The sequence below is a fragment of the Rhea pennata genome, chromosome 2 (genome assembly GCF_028389875.1).
Source record: "Rhea pennata isolate bPtePen1 chromosome 2, bPtePen1.pri, whole genome shotgun sequence".
NCBI classification, from domain to species: domain Eukaryota; kingdom Metazoa; phylum Chordata; class Aves; order Rheiformes; family Rheidae; genus Rhea; species Rhea pennata.
The window spans coordinates 122825197-122844658 of record NC_084664.1 but is presented as its reverse complement, the minus strand read 5'-3'; the positions used below and the strand labels follow the sequence as shown (position 1 = coordinate 122844658).

Below are 19462 nucleotides of genomic sequence, written 5' to 3'. Positions count from 1 at the left end.
GATCTTCAAGGCCCGCCTGGATGCAACCCTGTCTAACATGCTTTAGGTGACCCTGCTGAGCAGGGAGGTTGGAGTAGATGATCTCCAGAGGTCCCTTCCAACCTTACTGATTCTATGATTCATAATTTTATTTGCATACTAAATTAGGATGTATAGGCCCTTATAATTTTGGATTCATTACCAATAGAAAAATTAAACAGATTTATCCCATCTAAGTGACAATACTGAGCGTGACATGACTCTCCATAACACTTCACTGGGACATCAGCTTATGGACAAAGAAATAGTTTATGAGTAGCAATCTTAATTACTGCACTGCTTTCTTTACTTACGTTAGCTCTGATGAATATGACCTTGATAAGATTATATGGTGTTGGCATATGGCTGTTGTATTTAGGATAGGCTTCATTTTTCCAGGCTAAGTAATATACTGACGTTGCACTTAATTTAACCACTCCCAGCTAAATAACATGCATGTACTGTAAACTACTTGAATGTTTCTGAGCCTGCAGGCTGCTTAATATCAGATAACTCAGAGAAGTTTTCAGGATCCATAAAACGTTGGAAGCCTTTATAGGAAAAAATATCTCCCTTTACTTCAGATGGTCTGCACCGGGGAATGAGGGAGACTCTCAAGTATAAGGTCAGTGTACCTTTTATTGTTGTTCTTAAGAAGACTACATGAACCTTTGTTCATGTTTACCTCTCTCTGAAGAACTGGAAAAAATCCACTGGACAATTTAGCAAATGCTAACTGCAGCATTGCTGTTCTTTAAGCTCCTTTATATCAACCACACAGAGGATGGGCAGAAGCGAAAGGCTGTAATTCTACATTCATTACAACTGCATACCCTCTGAGCAGATGAATTATATATACACCTTAAGAGTCTGTTAACATGGTGTATTATCCACCTTTACGCAGAATAATCACATTTCTTAACATTTCTCCCAGCACATCCATATCTTTCTTGTTAGAAGATGCCCCAAGTTATACATAGCATTTCAGGTTCAGTGTCACTGAGGTCATGCAGACAAGGGCCCGTTACCTTCCTTGTCCATGCTCGTCCTTGCTGCTTCTGTGTACATAGCCTGAAATAGTATTAACTACTGCTGCCATATCACATTTCAAGTGGCTGGTTATGATCCTACTCCATGGGATTTTGGCGACTGACCTCCATAGGAGCCTGTCCACATCTCTTCTCCAGCTGGCTGAGTTCTGTAAGCCCTAAGGCCTTCTTGTAGCACTCCTAAGGAGCAAGTCACAGCTTTCCATTATAAACTAAGTCTGATGATTCCCTTTCACTCTTGTGAACTACCTTGCATTTGCTGAGCAATCATTGGTGTAAATGATAGCACTGGCTTTCTATGTGGAATTATATGTGGTGACTTTACTGGGGACTTTGTTTTTCTGCGTTCCAACTTCTGTTTGCGACAAACCATGTCACTAATACCCGCTAGTGTAAATAATATACTGTTTGCTGTAATATAGAAGTATTCAACATATCATCAATAATATTTGGTTATTCATTAGTGAAGACTTCGATGACTACTAATTTCCATATCATTTCATTAGGCTTCTCCTTCCTTGCTATTTTTCAATTACCACTTATTATTTTTTTCCATCAGCAACCTCAGATAAGAATATTGGTACAGACAGGAAAACTATCTAAACACACTCGATTCTCTTTTTTCTAAAACATTATAAATTATTAGCTGTCATGTCTTTTAGCATAACAGGAGAAAACATGACATTTCATTAAATTTAGGATCAAAACCGAAATTGATTTGGCTATCATGCTCTATGCAAAAAACAAAATATTAATGACTTGTGATATTTATTGCTTTTTAATATATTCCTCTTGAAAAGAGTCATGAATTTCCCTTTCCATCTCATGTCAAAACTTTTAATATAAGTACCTCATTGCACAGTGAGACACTGGTAGTAGACTATCAAAGTTATATACACTGTCTTTTGGGCTACAAACAAGTTTTCCTTCCTTGCATTTGACTGTTTTTACAGGACTTCATATCATATACTGAAAACATTTTTACATAAAATTTCTTATGCAAATCAACCCTCAAGCTCCTAGTCTATCTGTCCACATATGCAGATTTAGTAGATATTAAAATCAATGAAATTACAGTAGTGCTCTACTGTTTTGGATTAATCAATTTCAGACTAAAACTGCAATCATTTCCACTAAACAACTTTAAACAATCACAAAGTTACAGGATTTAGAAATTTTAGGACAAGAAAAATACTATCATTCACAGCTGTCAAGTGCTTTTCTTGCTAAATGCATCCTCAATAGTATTGTTCTTTAGTGAATTTAATAACCAAGTGACATTTTTTGCCACAGCTCTTATAACTTTTGGCTCTTTTAAAATCCTTATCAGAAAAAGAAATAAAGCCTATGCTGTTTCTCTCTGAACATTTTTCCACTAATAAAAAAGCTCAGCCTATGATATGAACACAGGTCTTGCATTCTAGACCTCAGCATTTCTTCTGCCTGCAGAATGCCAGTAAAATTCTAAACAGAGAAGATGCACAATATATGTATTTTACCAAACAACTGATTTTACCTTTGTGTGATTTATATCTGCATGACATACATGTGCAAAATTTGTAATATGGATATAACTAGATGGAATTTTGGACTGATTCTGGTCACAGATTTACATATGCATTACTGTTTTTACTTAAATCCTATTTATTTTAAAGGGGGAATTACTTGCAACATGTCATTATATGATAATCTTAACATTTCATTTTTATAAGGCTTCCTCCTTCTCATTCAGTTTGTAGAAAAAAACACTTCAAAACATGAATTTTAAAGATGCAAAAAACAGCAGTCAAAAAATAAATCTAAAATGCATTGTTCTTAAAATATGTGGTCTAATGAGCTTATCTGGAGGGGAGAGAGTTAATTCAATACTTTTCAGTATTCATTAAGTTGCATCACTCTTCTAGCAGAACTGATTCCTTATCTCTAGCAATGGCATCATTTAAGAAGATTAAGAGTCTGAAGTGGGCTAACAGAACAGACTGCTGCACAGCAAATGCCAGAACTAGATAAATATGACAATCAATCAATTTAATTTTGGTAAAACGAGGGCATGTTACCTGCTTAGTCTTCCATCCTGTTCTGGTTTCTTCCCCAGCATATTCATATTGATCTTTTGTTTTTTTAAGAGAAACCCCAACCATGATACCATTTACCATTCCGACCTTGTACTGTGCCATTTCTCCCCTTAACCTATAAGTTTTAATCTTTGACCTCTTACATTTGCGATATCCATTTAGTGTTGCTCTTCTCCAAATCTATCTCGTACTCTTCAAAGTTTGGCATTTGCTCCTGACAAATACCCTTCTCTGCTCATCTGATAACCTTTTGTGGAGCCTCTGCTGACTTCTTAGTCATATTTCAATGTCAATTGACCACACTCATCTTCAGGAACACTTTTCCTCTGTCAACTTCCATGATTCACCCTCTTATTTTTCCATAAGTTCCTTTTACTTTTTAACTATATTTTCAAGGAAGAGAATCTCTGATTACTCTGCTATTGACCCGTCTTCCTTACCACACAAAAAAAATTAAACTACCAATTCCATGCTGTTTCAGTTCCAGATTTGACTCCTGTTCAGATTAAAATCAGTGACTACCTGTCACAAGACCATGTAGAAATCTCCATCCCCTTTGAATTCTCACCATGACCTTCTACATCATTGTGAACAATACTTTATTATTTTACATTATTCGGGTCTATATTTGAATACTATTTTTTTCCAGATTTCTCACTACATCTGACTTCTGAGTTAGGTTTAAGTCTTGCAGACTTCCTGTGAAAAAAATGCTGTGCATACTAGCCATTCATTTCTCTATCCTCGACAATGCAGCTGCAAAGATTTCCTCCAGCACGATCACTTTTACTTTGAACTGATCCCTGGTTCTCCCTTGTTTATAAAAACAACAGCAAAGAAGCACACAGACCAGGAACAAGCATTAATTGCTTATGGTCAAGTAGTAGGAGACATTGTAACCAGTACAGCTGTGGAGATGTGCTTGTGTAAGCTGTATCACCTTTTAAAAATAACAATATGAACCTTTTTCAACCATTCTGGTCTTCATGAGTTTAACAGAATCCTTTAAAAGTAAATCACCATATTTCAGTAAGAACGAGCAGTGTAAGAAAGTTTTCACAGTACAGATTATATTAGCTGAATTTCAGCATGGAGCAAATATTTATGATAAAACTGTAAATAGGATTTACAATATTAATGTTGACATGCTGTGATAACACTCCCATGTGATAGACTTTAATTCATCCTGTCCTTGGCTGATGGATGCTGCAACAGACTAATACAGAGATGTACTGGAGCAGGCCACAGTTGCTTGGTTCTGCGTACCAGAATTAATTGTTCTTTTCGGGAGCAAAGTAATAATATTGAACAGGAAAAAGAAAGCAATTAAAACTATAAAATAGCATTGAGTTCTTTCTCTCAGCTCATAATTGTAATCATCACATCCATGATTGAAGTTTGGATGGGTAGCCTTTGAAAAGCTATCTCAGAATAGCAACACAACCAGGTTAGCACAGATTATTTGACTATTTAGCCAGCTCAGTAGTCAAATTCTTTGTCCTTAACTAGGTAACTAGAAGTTCAATCTAGATATAAATTAACGAGCTCAGTACTTAATGCAAACCTGTGCAAATTACAGTGATTTTAGCAGTTTTACTTGTCTGCAGGAAACTGGTTCTCCATTATTAGTTTTAGATGTTAATTTGTTCAAAACAAATTACACCAATTTTTTTCCTATTTTTTATATTATAAGAAGAAAAGGGAGAAAGAGAATAAAGCTTGAAATTGATATTTTTTCTTTTAACTCACCTTCTTTCTTTGAGTAACAGATACAACATAAGTGCCTTAGGATAGTTTTATAGGTTCTGGCTTCCTTAAATGTGTTTAGAAAGAGGATGGAAGTGATAAAATGTAGATAAAAGATGCCACAGAAAGAATCTAGATAACAGTTGTATGAGATGAGGAAGTCATATGCTGAATAATTTCAGAAAAAGAATAGGCTCTTGTATGACTAAGAATAACTAGTGAGCTTCTGTATGCTTTAAGGCACAAACTAATGGCCTGGGTGCAATCATAACTGTCATCGGGCAAAATGCTCTGTATAATTGGCTTTTTGAAAAAAAAAATATCTGGCCTGGTCCACACATGTTTAGCCAGTACATTCCAGTTAATTAGCATCAGGCAGAAATCTCTCTTTCCTAACCATAAGGAGTTTGTATTTTGTGGACAGGAGAAGGTAGGGATAGTGGAGAGGAGGAAGATGGGGCAGATGCATTTCTTTCTGAGGCTACAGACATAATCCACCAGTCAAAAGAGAATGTGTAACACAGTTGCTCTTTATGGCATGAGAGATCATTAGAGATTTCCTTATCATAAGCTTAAAATAATTCAGTTATTTTGAAAGTAGCAATGATTACGTTAGTTAGGTTAATACTGATGTTGCAACAGAATCTGAACATTATAGGAAAAAAACTGGAAAAAACTGTGCAAATTGTTATTCTTTCTAGTAGAATATCTGTTCTCCGTACATCTATTTCAACTAAACAGATTTTATTCATCTCTTCAGAGAGGATTAACTGATAGGGAAAATCAGTTATAAAATGTTATATGAATTTAATTTCATTTATTTCCAGGTACATTTCTGTTCAACTCTGTGTTTTTGTAATGGATAATGTTTGGCTACTTGGATCATAACTTGACATCTTTGGTGCCCAGAACCAGATTACTTCTTGATGGAAGAACTGACAAGCTACTGTCCTATTCTAGTAAGATACCAAATATATGTTTCCTGTCTGTCCTTTACGCCAGGCAATCTGAATACTTCAGGATCAACAGCAACATAAATACTCACATTGTAAGGAAAAATATAAGAAGTGTAAGGAATAGCAGTGACACAATCAGCAAAAGTCAGACCCTGGTGGGTATAAAATACTTTCCCTTTTGTGTCTTACTTCTAGTACTGGTTTTTGCCAAGCAGCACTGACAGCCCGGGTATGTCAACACACATAAAGTTTTGATTGTTTTTTGAGTTGCTCAGGATAGTACTAATGTTTTCTAGAATAGAAATGTAACTGTACCAAGCAAAAGAGGAATCTGCGGCAATGGTTTTGTGTGCTCTGGTATTATTCTGAAGTAAACAGCAAAACTCTGAACTGGGTGATGTTGCAGGCAAAATTATTATTTACCTTAGTGAAGAGAAGTTTGTTGCAATGAGGCTCAAGTTCCTCCATTAATTAAATGTAGGAAAAATAGTTTTGGTTAAATCTTTTTCCTTAGTCTCCATTTCTTAATGTTGTGTGAATATAAGGAAAGAAAATAATTAACATAAAATGAAACAAGGCAGAACAGAAAATTTAAATAGATGAGTAATAAGTACTGCTTTTAAAATTCTTTTAATTTTAATCATCTTTGTTGTTGATAAAGGAAAAGTGCATTATTTAATAGTGAACTGTATTGTCAGAGGTAAGAGATATTGTGTCTGCAGAACTCTCTCAATATGAAGCAATCGCTTCCCCTGCTGATGATCAGACTGGCTATTGCCTAAAGACCTTTCCTGAGTGAAGTGTAATAATGCTTAAAATGAGCCCAAAAGAATCCTGTCTCCTAGACTCAGATTTATTAATGCAGGAGTATCCCAGAACTCCTTTACTCTATGTCTCAATCCATTTATTCCAAATGCTAATAGACATTTCTTAAGGCAGTGATATCCAATTTTATAGGTCATTGCCCAGCATAAATTACCCTTTTGGCAATGGAGATCCATGCACTATGGTCCACTTCTTACCATTACAGTGGACTCACTGCATTTGAACATAAAATCCACTACTTCCATGTGCTCTTCTGCCCCATAAAAACAGGCAGTGAAAGCAGACTACAGTGACCAAAACAAGTCCATGCAGCTGCCTTCTCTCCCAGCCGCAGGTCAAGAGTAAAGTTATTATCCAGGTGAACTGTTCTGTGAGCAGCACGCCACTCCTGCTGTTGTCTTTTCTGGGAGTCTCAGCCCTCCCTGTCACATGAAGTTACAATACTGGAAGGGCACACGTTGCTTAAGCCATTCAATTGGCCTGCAACCCGTTTCTTGATTCGTCTCATGTCTTGTTCAGCAGGTTAAAGGCCAAATGAATTGTTCTGGTAAGCCGCATATGTTCTTCAGGCTGCTGGCTGGCCTAACAAATAATCTGCCGTTAAACAATTTAGATTTGAATTTCTAGATCTCAGCTCCTTCATGGTAAAGTGCCCGGACTGTTCCTACCCTGCAGCAAAGTTACTGTAGCCCTCTTTAATTTTATCAAATTTTGTTTATTCAAACTGAAAGAGCATTATACATTTGCTGCAACACATATATATGCACACTGACAACTATGGCATAGCTGTCCAGCCTGTGCAAGTTCATACTTTAGGCTTTCCTCATGGTAGTGAGTAAACATAAGACTATATCCTAGAGACAGACAGCTTGTAGAATTCAGAATGAGTAAGTCAAAGCCTCCAATAATCTTATGGGAGACTAGAGCAATCTTCCTCCTTTATATTGGGTGTCAAAAACCTTTCCTTAGAGTTACACCTTTGATACAGCACTTCTATTAGTCATTTACCTTTCTTGAGGCTTTACAAAGCAGTTGCTATTGTTTTTCTCTAAGCAAAGAAATTCTCAAGCTGACCTTGGATGACTCCCCTCAATGAAAAAATGACTCTGCTTTCATTTATTTTCTGACCTAGAATGCTCTTTTGTCATCTACAAGCTTAGTGATGCCTGGAGGAAACAACAGGTCAGAGCTGGGATTTCTCAGAATTCATTTTATCTGATGATAAAAAGGTCTCTGTAAAGTCTGGCTTACACTGCCACAAAGACTGCCAGATTTGTTACACCTATCAAAGGTATAGCCACGGTACACTCTTGTGCATAGGGCTCTGTAAAGAAATGTCATCCTCGTGGCTGTTAATCACTAGTCAAATCTTTTCTGTACAGCGTAAGTAGAAGCCAGGTCTTGCCTGAGCCTAGCATGAACAAACTTAGAGAAAACGGCTCCTCTCCTGTAACCTTCTAAACACTTACACCATAGTATTGAACTTTTCAACCATACTTGCTTCCTTATATGCAAATATTAAGGTAATTATTTATTGGGAAAATTAAATCTTAGGACTTCTATGGTATCTCAGTACTCATGATTCAGACTGACATTATTATTCTTACCTAGTGAATGCTTCTTTGCTTCCTACAGCTTTGTTCTCCTTTCAATCTCCTTTCAAACTATATTACAAAGCCAGAATCTCTTGGCAGCTCCTGATGAATGTCTTAATGAGCAAAAAAATTAAATGTGAGAGAAAGTAATTGGGAAGTGAGAACTGTCATGGTACAGTGAGTTATGAATATTCACTGTCATTATGAATTGTGTATAATACAAGGATATATGGCATTGGAAGGAAGAGTACTAAGAATCTGGAATTTAAGAGTTTTATCATAAGATTATCAAATATTTAAATGGACTGACACTTGAGGTAGTGCAGCTATCACCCATTAAAAAAGAACTGTTTAACTACTGTTTACAGAGGGGTTTCTGTATTTCGTATGGTTCAGATTTTTTCTTCTCTCTGTCTTTAAACAGACTTGATACGTTACATGCATTTATTCCTTGCTGACAACATGCTTACTTACTAAGCAATTCAAGTAAAGAGAGAAAAATATACTTTCCCATAATAACTTATTTTCAAGACAATTTAGCACAATTTAGCTTTTTCTTAACTACAGTTACAGAGACTAAGATATCATGTGTGTCATTACCTCTCAGTAGCACTAATAGAAATCTGTACAGGTACTATAAAAATAAAAAGCTCAACAACATAAGAAAACTGAGAAGTTGCTATTGTCAGGCAAAAATGGTTAGCTTGTTTTCATTCAAACATATGAATAATGGTATTTGAAGAATAGATCTTTCCTGCTATTTGTATGAAGGAACATAAATATTACCCCCCCCCCCCTTTTATCATAAAAAAGTCAATGCTAATGTTGTCCAATCACTCATGGTATGACATGTGGGAAATATTAAACAAGCAACACATGAGTATTGGAGTTAATTAGGTCCAGCAGGGAATAAGATATTTGAAGAAGATAACATGAACACTGAGCATGAAAGCTATCTCAGACATAATAGCATTTGAAAACTTCACAATGATGTGTAAATCTAGTGTTTTCCTGCTGCTTATTTGGGACAACTGAAATTTAGTCAACATTCTGGTGTCTTCAAGTTACTTATCAAAGATAGTATCATTTTTTTTCAAATACATTCAAATAGTAGCTAGTACGCTGGCTAATATTCAAACATCACTTCCTCCAAGCTCAAGAGTGGTGAATCCCTATGAGTAAGAAGTCCAGCAAAAGGGGCAGGAGACCTGCATGGGTGAGCAAGGAGCTCATGGCCAAATTCAGGCAGAAGAAGAAAGTACACAGAATGTGGAAGAGGGGACAGACCACTTGGGAGAATTATAGGAATGCAGTCAGAGTATGTACAGAAGCGGTGAGGAAAGCCAAGGCCCAGTTGGAATTGGGTCTTGCAAGGGATGTCAAGGACAATAGGAAGGGATTCTTCAAATACATCAGCAGCAAGAGGAGGACTAGGGAAAATGCGGGCCCACTGCTGAATGGGGCGGGGGCCCTGGTGACAAGGGATACAGAGAAGGCAGAATTACTGAATGCCTTCTTTGCTTCAGTCTTCACTGCTAAGGGCAGTCCCCATGAATCCCAGAGCCTGGACATGAGGGAGAAAGTCTAGAGAAGGGAAGACTTTCCTTTGGTTGAGGAGGAAAAGATTAGAGACCTTCAGGGCAGGCTAGACATCCACAAATCCATGGGCCCAGCTGGGATGCACCCACAGGTACTGAGGGAGCTGGCGGATGTTGTTGCCAAGCCGTTCTCCATCATCTTTGAGAGGTCCTGGAGAACTGGAGAGGTGCCTGAGAACTGAAAGAAAGCCAATGTCACTGCAGTCTTCAGAAAGGGCAAGAAGGAGGACCCAGGCAATTATACACCGGTCAGCCTCACCTCCATCCCTGGAAAGGAGAACAGCTCATTCTGGATGTCATCTCCAGACATATGGAGGAAAAGAAGGTGATCGGGAGTAGCCAGCATGGATTCACCAATGGGAAATCCTGCTTACCAATCTGATAGCCTTCTAGGATGGAGTGACTGGCTGGGCAGATGAGGGGAGAGCAATGGACGTTGTCTACCTTGACTTCAGCAAGGCTTTTGACACTGTCTTCCATAACATCCTCCCAGATAAGCTCAGGAAGCCTGGGTTAGACAAGTGGACAGTGAGGTGGATCAAGAACTGGCTGAAAGGCAGAGCTCAGAGGGTCGTCATCAGTGGTGTGGAGTCTAGTTGGAGGTCTGTGGCTAGTGGCGTCCCCCAGGGCTCAGTGCTGGGTCCCATCCTGTTCAACTTCTCCATCAATGACCTGGATGAGGGGACAGAGTGCCTCCTCAGCAAGTTTGCTGATGATACCAAACTGGGAGGAGTGGCTGATACACCTGAGGGCTGTGCTGCCATTCAGAGAGACCTGGACAGGCTGGAGAGCTGGCAGAGAGGAACCTCCTGAGGTTCAATAAAAGCAAGTGGAGAGTCCTGCACCTAGGGGAAAATAACCCTAGGCACCAGTCCCCCAGCTGGGGGCTGACCTGCTGGACAGCAGCTCTGCAGAGAAGGACCTGGGAATGCTGGTGGGTGACAAGTTGACCATGAGCCAGCAATGTGCCCTTGTGGCCAGGAAGGCCAATGGTCTCCCGGGCTGCATTAGGAAGACTGTTGCCAGCAGGTCGAGCGAGGTGATCCTGCCCCTCTACACAGTCCTGGGGAGGCCTCATCTCGAGTACTGTGTCCAGTTGTGGGCTCCACAGGACAAGAGACAATGTCTCCATGGAGCTGCTGGAGAGAGTCCAGCGTAGGGCTATGAAGATGATCAGAGGGCTGGAGCACCTGCCCTATGAGGAACAGCTGCGGGAGCTGGGTCTCTTCAGCCTGGGGAAGAGAAGAATGAGGGGGGATCTTATCAATGTGTACAAGTATCTGAAGGGAGGGTGTTAGGGGGACAGGGACAAACTGTTTTCAGTTGTCCCGTGTGACAGGACAAGAGGTAATGGGCAGAAACTGAAGCACAAGAAGTTCTGCCTGAACGTGAGGGGGAATTTCTTCCCTGTGAGAGTGACGGAGCACTGGACCAGGTTGCCCAGAGAGGCTATGGAGTCTCCTTCTCTGGAGATCTTCAAGGCCCGCCTGGATGCAACCCTGTCTAACATGCTCTAGGTGACCCTGCTGAGCAGGGAGGTTGGAGTAGATGATCTCCAGAGGTCCCTTCCAACCTTACTGATTCTATGATTCTATGATTCTATGGTTCTAAATATCCTGTATTTGGATATATACCTTAAAATAATGAGAAAATTTGAAACTTAGACTCCAAAAGAGATACTTAACTGCTCTTGTGATAGCTGGCTCACTAACTGGTAGATACTTGTACATAAAGAGTGGAGTCAGTAGACTGGGTTTTGTTACATCAGTATACACATATACACCTGAATTTTTGGAAGGGATACAACTTTTCCATTCTGTAAGTGGAATAAAAGTTTTAAATGAGAGGAAAATGAGAATGCCACACCTCTTCTCCCCAAATCTCAGCCAATTTGTCTGCAACGTTACATTGTATTTAGCAGTGGGAAGTAAAAAAGTTAACTGACAGACTCTTTATCTGAGGGATTTCTTGGTGTTAGATTTCACACTAATACATGTGCATGTTTTTTCTTGGGTACTCTAGATATTTCCTCATTTAAAAGGTTTGGCAGCTTTGAAATTCTTTAATTCTAAGTGCTTTAATTCCCTACCATTTCTATTATCAAGTTTTTCTTTGACAGGATCACAGTTATTATTTAGTTGGATTTAACATGGCTTCTTAACTTATTAATTCTTAATTTATCATTAATTCCTTATGCTAAGTTCCTGCTATACATTAGGAGTTCATTAGCTGATGAAAGAAGAAAATAATGAAAGAAGAAAAAGACTATGGGCCACAAATATGATGAGTCCACAGAAGAGGGCATAATGAAAGTTATGTATTTCCAACAGTGAAAGGTACACAGTAATATCATTTAAAAGCTAATAAATTCTTACTACTGGAAGGACTTTCCCAGAGAATGACATACAGTACTGGTCACCTGTTCAAGAATCAGGATGAGTGCAAAGAAAAGTTGCAAGATTGGTAAGGGGAACGGGGAGCTTAACACACATGAGGCAACCAGAGCTTGGCTGAAAAAAATGAAGGAAAAAAAAAAGTTCCAGTCTCTCCAAACCAAAAACACACAGACTGCCTTCTAAAATATAATATTTAGGAATAATAAAAAATAAGTAAACAAGAATGTTTGAGCTATAATTTACATCAGCATACAAGTGCAGATAAGTTCTTGAAAGGTATAACAAGCTATTACTCGACTCATCTGATAGGGAAAAGAAAGGACAGACTTATGAAAATACAGTAACATTGTATAAATTAAGTTCCATTTTACCTATTCAACTCTAAGCTACAAAGAAGTATACAAAAGTAGTAACCTCATGGAAAGACATCAGAGAAACAAAGTGGAAATTACACTGCTTCTTTTTTTAAACACTTTCCAAACAATGTGACTGGTGAAAATGGGTTGCAGTGTTGAAAGAGTGATGCAGAGGTAATTCTGCAAGTATGGACCAATGTTCCACTGAGCTTCACAGATAACTGTAACAGAAGAGGATTCCTCCCTCCCTGCTTGTCCTCCCTCCCTGTAAGGCACAGTATTATCCAGCACTCCGACACTTCTTAACCAAGGCTGTTGAGATTTCCAAGGGACATTAAAAAGCTACTGATCTTTCCCCTAATAAACATGCCACAGAAACAACCAGCACTTTTATTGATTTATGTTCTTAAAAACGTATTTCTTATGTTCAAAGTCTCACTTTGACACAATTCTGAAGAAGCTATTGATTTGAGGCATAGCTATATTTGATACAGAATCTTCAACACTTAAATGTTTTACAGAAAGCAATATTATCACCAAATAATTATAAAATTAAGACAAAATCTTGAGCAACAAATACTCCTCACATGACTATTGATTCTGTATAAATGACAACATTCCAAATGGAATAAACTTTTTAATTTAAAAAGGAACATTTTCACTCCAAGAAAAAAGGAGAATAGCTACAAAAAAAGCAATCTAAATTTACCTGGTTGATAGAAGTTTGGTGAAAGTTCTCTGGCAACTGCTCTTGCAATATCACATTCCTGGCGAGCAGCCTGAGCAGCCTGATCCGCAGCATCAGCTTTAGCTCTTGCATGTGCAGTTCTGTACAGGGTAGAAAACAGTTTATATGCATGGAGTCTTTTACAAATTGCATTAATTATGTGAGAACAAAGTAATGCTGTCCTTAGATACAATATATTATACTGTATAGTACACTTTTATGTCCATTTGCTGCAAATAACTGCAAATCGGCCAAAGTATTTCAGAATCAATGCATTATTCTTCTTGGTTCTTCAGTGCTGTTCATCCTTGTGTTACATTTACCTTAAGCTGCACAATTTGCAGCCTAGCTTTGCATAAAATTTCTAAATACAAAAAACTGATACACTTGAAACCTGAGATTATGATCACTCAGTCAAATTTTCATACACAGTATTGGAATTCAAAGTCTACACACTGGGCCTCTACAGCGACTCCCAAGCAGCGGCCAGTGAGAGCAGGACTCATGGTGTCCAAAGGGACTGTGGAAGGCTATCACCTTGACAACATTCCAAAGTTCATGTTCAATGGTGGGTACTACATGAAATTTTTGAAGGGATAAATTTAGGTATATGAATCCAAAAATATGAGAAGTATGTCTTTTACAATCAGATCGTGTTGGAAAGGAATGGGATGGAAAATATGTGCCAGACACTTCCACAGGTATTTGTATAAATGGAGACTTACTACCTTCCAGTTCTCATAACTCACTTCATTTCCAATCCAAAACAATCTAAAAAGGCAACGTTTCTTAAGCTATGACACAGTTTGAAATACTTTCATAAAGTAATCTGCCCTCTGCTTCTACTTTCTCACTTTCACTATTGCTTAGAGACTCAAGAACAGCTCATGCAAGTGCCTCTGACTTTGCATTGTGCAAATCGCTAACTGTTACTACATGTTTGTCCCATCTTCCCTCCTCACCTCATTTTTTTTTAAATAGTCATCTGTTTAAAACAGCCTGATGGTAGTGAACTCTGTGTGGCTATACACCACTAGCACATAGCCTGGAGCTGTAAAATAGTTCATTAGAATTGAAGGGAAGCTAAACATGGCAAAATGGCAGAAAGCTTTTTGGAGCCTCCAAAGATACTGAGAGACTTTCTAAAATACATACATTAAATTTCATGACTTCAGAAATTTTCTTAGAGAATCCTAGTAGAAAACTGGCACTTCTGTAAGAATAAATCAGGACGGCTTTAATTGCACATGCATAACAATACTAATCAACAAGGAATTAAATAAAAACTAAAAAATTTTAGTGATCTCTATATAAAAATTCAGTCTTATTTTCATGGAATAAAGAAGAGATCAACATGTTTCAGAACATGTTTGAGAATTAAATGTTAGCATTAACCGGATTGGGCACCAAGAGATTAACTATAATGCACACTTAGCACTTCTAAAAAGATTTTTAATTCCATACGGTACCAGTACAAACACAGATATAAAAAAACCCTAACCAACCAACCAAAAAAAAAAAAAACATTCTGTTTCATCTATGGTGCCTGGAAAAGATTCATTTAAGTTACACCCTCCCTAAAAAGTGTGTGGGGATAAATGTTGAATGTTATTTCAAAACTCAGCTTGTCATAGTTTATTGGATAATTATCAGCTCATGTTGCTTTCTCATCAATCCCTCTTGGTTTTTGAGAAAGAAGATTATGATGAACAAATAAGCAATAACAACTTCCACTTGTACTCAAGATGAGGGAAAGAAACTATGAAACAAAATGAATATACCTTACTATCACATATATGTTCTGTGTAATGTAATGTTCATGAATGGTTGTACGATATGTGCTTGCTTAGTACCAATAGCCCAAACTGTTCTTTCTCTATAATCATTATTTTCAATTAGATGAGCTATTATTAGCTCCTGCATAATTGTGTCAATGCAGCATGAACTTAATGAAGCAATCATAGTCCTGGGACATTGTTTTATGAGGCAATAATGTAGTCTGCACATAGATAAACTAGACACTGATCATCCTTTTGTAATGATAGAATAACCAGACTATTCTCATATAAAAATAGTCTAATACTATTGTCACAGCTGCAATAGACATTTTAAAAGCCTAGCAATATACTAAATGACCAGAGTCAGGAAAATGTACAGCCAGGGTAGTACAGATATTTTGTTGATGCTTGTGAATTTTTATATTATTATATCCAGGAAGCAAATGACACATCCTGTCTAAACATACAGGATCAAAGGAGCAAAGGAATTAAATGATGCCGTAAGCAATAAGCTAGTGAGACTTATCAACATGAAAGGGGGCAGAAGGGAGTCACAGCAGGAAAAAGCCAATAGAACAGAAGGTAAACGAACACTTCTTTGCTTGGCTGCCTTATCTTACATCCTCTTTTATTTAATTGCCCTTCCCGCTCTTCTGTCCCTCTTGTACTTGCAGGTGGGCATTCCAATGGATCCAAACAGGAGTGACTGTTTGTATGCGAAAGGTGCCAAAGTCCATCTTGTTTCATGATGTGCCTCAGCCCTGTCTCAACACAGGTATTTCATGGAGACGACACAGCAAGAGCAACTGAATAGGCACAAGAGACGAAGGCACAAAAACAGTGCTGATGTTCCCGAGCAGGCTTTCGACCAGACACCCAGAAATGTGTGCATGTGGTCGTACTGAGACATTTTCCTGACAGCCTCTGCAGTAAGCATCATCAATGACACTCGGCAAACGTATACAAATGGGCAGAGCCAGTGCCAGTATGCTTTTGTAACAGATGTCAAAATAGGATAGCTCCCTCAAATATAATCCATTTGCTCCATTTACTGCTTACAGAGTTTGATAAAGGCTACTTAATTTTCTTTAGCTTTTGTCCTGGAATAATTTTGTCACTGTCAGGTCTTGCACTTTGTTTATTATCAATAAGTAATCATGACCTTTAAGTCTAATACACACTGACTTAAAATTACCACATCTGAATGGTCACCATCGACTTGGAAACTGCTTTTTTTTTTTCCAAAAAAACCCTACATCTGTTGCTGTAGCAAGAAACTGAAAGAAAAAACTAAAAAAAAAAAAAATAAATTCTCTCCTCTCCTGTCCCCAAACCAAGAAAAAGATTTCTATAGGCTTTGAATGCTACATTCCCCAGGACAGGTTAATCAGAAGTTTCAGGAACAGAAAAAAATTATGAAGCAAGGAAGCAACTAGGCAGCAATCCACAGTAAGTAAAAGGTTGCAGGCTGTAACCAACAACAAAGAACCTCTAAAGATTTTCTGTTTAAATTAACAGACACTTGTTTGTAAAAATTCTTTCTCAGAAAATGTAACACATAATACTCACTACTAACTATTAAAATGCCATTTGTTTTTATACATGTACCTGCTTGAAAACATTCTCTTGCTGTTAATATTTTAAGTGGTATCTCAAATGTGCTCAATAGCTTTCAAATCAATATAAACCTTAAGTATTTAAAACAAAAAATCCCAAACACATGTAGTGGGACATTCTCTCACTTAACTAATGAGCCACAATGGTGTTAAGCGCAATCATGAGAAGAATCAAATCAAGTTATATCAATGGTAGGAATCAAATTGTAGTTCCATTACAGAATGAATCGATAGCTTGAACTACAAGCACATACAGGGTGTTCATACTAGGTGACTATAAATGGAGCCCCTAAAATTTACTAGCGTATGGCATGAGTGAAAGGGGGCTGGAAAACCAATAGTTAACTGAATAATTTTGCCATTAGAAATTTTATCTGGATCCAAGGTCTGATTTTGAAAGAAGGCTAAGCTTTCCAGACTGTGTGACAACTGATATCACTATTGATATCTTTTTTTTTGTGTGTGTGTGTGTTTAGTTGGGTTTACATGACCTTAGCTGCACCCACGAGATTATAGGCACAGTCATGGGCTTCTCACAAGCAGACTCCCCTTCTAGCAATCCTACAATCAGATTTCCATCTGCTTACGCCTGAAAAGTGACTTGAAGGAGGAGTCCTGAGGGCTGAAGAGCTTAAACAATATTATTTGCCATTCTGTAGCAACAATGCTTATATATTATGCCATGTCCCTTGAACGCATTATGTAACATTCATCTATATTTAAACCCCACTTAAAATTGTCCATTATCCTACAGATTATTCTGTATTTCCATTATATACTTCATCATACGTATAATGTCTGTTCATTCAGTCATCTGAAAATGTAAGCAACATATGTTTACTTTGTTTCATTTTTCAGTTTTTGTTAAACCCATGGATTCCATCATAAATCTTTCCAGTAGCTTGCTTAGTGCTTCTTAAAATAATACAGATAATTATCTCAGACTTCTATTTGTCAAGTATATCTAAAAACAATTATGTTCCTAACATTAAATTATTCTAAATTAATAACTTGAATAATGTTACTTATTAATAGCTTTCTATATTGCCAGAAATGTCAGTGAAGACTCCAAGAAATTCTCAAAAACATATTGAATTCATGACAACTACTGGGTTTGTCTGAGTAACATTACATATTGTATGTAGGTTACTACCCATATCATCCTTTTTGAAATTAGAATTCTATAAAAATAAATACCATCTTCCTAAGTTCTAAAATTCACTGATTTTTCTAGAAAGCAGAGAATATTCTCTGTAGTTTCTTTTTTCCAGGTATGATTTTTTCTAACATTTCAGCATTTTCTTCTATCTACTGAAGGCTCAGTTCTGCAAAAATAAGCTCCGATAAAATTCCTACAGAGATCAATAGTATTTCCAGGAAAGAAGAAACTGGTGAGAAAGAGGGAAACTTTAAGGAGTGATTCTTCAGCAATTTAATTTTCTTCTTATTCCCCTTTTATTTCTAGATTTTTCTGGTATTATAAATCCATAATGAACGCTAGGTAAGTATCTAGCATCTATGAATTTCTCTAATGTAGCATGTCAGTGACTGGCATTTGTTAAGTGTGCTAGTTATCTTACTCATCCTCTTTCAGTGATAAAACTGTATGCAAAGCAATATTCTGGCATGATAGGGTTAAGAATACACATATGCAGAGCTATGTAGACTAATGTAGGAACTCTAGGCTTCGTTACCCTTCACAACTCATTGCTGTAATTGGAAGTGAGGTTAGGTCACTGTCTACCAGCTGTCCACCACTGCTTACCAATGGGAGTCTTGGAGAGGAACAGAAAAAGAATTATAGATATCACAATATGAGACATTCATGTCAGCGAGAAACTTGAAGTGTTTCTACAGATTGAACTGGTCAAATGAGGTCTATATCTTCAACTAAGACAGTTTGAACTTATAACTTGAAAACTCCTCAAAGTGCTTTAAAACTCTATCAATCTTGTTTTGCCTAGCTAGATTTTACTTTTAATCAGCTGTTTCTTCTCCATGAACTGACTTCCCTCAGGAACTGGATCACCTTGGCAGCGCTCGTACAGTCTTAGGTAGTAAAGTATAAGCAGAGCTATTATGTACACATTGCTGGCATATCAATCCACACTATCTTACCTAATAGATTTTGTTTCTCAATACTCCTCTTTTCCAGCCTAAATCAATTCTTACATTTTTGTAGTCCTAATCCATGATAGAAGAACTGAAAATATACCAGCTTTTATTTAATAACTCATGAATAACTGAGGAAATTCCACAGAACTGTCACACAGACAAATTTACTTCTATATTTGGAAAGATAACCTAGAGATAACGACTAGTTAGCCAGAGGTCAGTCCTGGGCTTACATAATAGCACAAATAAACTAGGTCTACATCCATAAAGATTTATAGGCTAATAATACAGTGCCAGACATAATGCTTTCATAGAAAGTAAATTTTGCCAAAGACTTTATACATCTGTAAGAATTAAAGGTCCTATACTGTATCAAGAATGCCTTGATTTAATATATTTGGACTTTTTCTGAGGTATCTGACTTTGTAGCCCATGGCCACATAATTAAACAACAGCATAAATTACATGGAATTAATAGGACACACCAAAACAGATTAAAAGCTAACTCATTTACACATCCATGCACGTCACCTTGTGGACTGTTTTTTGGTCCAGAGCTATTAATGTTTTACATTTATAATGTCTGGATACAATCTAAAATACACTACGGTA

At 37.4% G+C, this 19462-nt stretch overlaps 1 protein-coding gene across 2 annotated transcripts in view; it reads right to left on the bottom strand.

Moving 5' to 3' along the window:
• The window catches only part of JPH1 (junctophilin 1), a 90155-nt gene that overhangs the window by 22303 nt on the left and 48390 nt on the right, over nt 1–19462 (bottom strand). For both annotated transcript variants that reach the window (XM_062570269.1, XM_062570268.1), the window contains exon 3: nt 13324–13442. In XM_062570269.1, coding sequence (XP_062426253.1) covers nt 13324–13442 — 119 coding nt within the window. The remainder of the gene's footprint in view (nt 1–13323; nt 13443–19462) is intronic.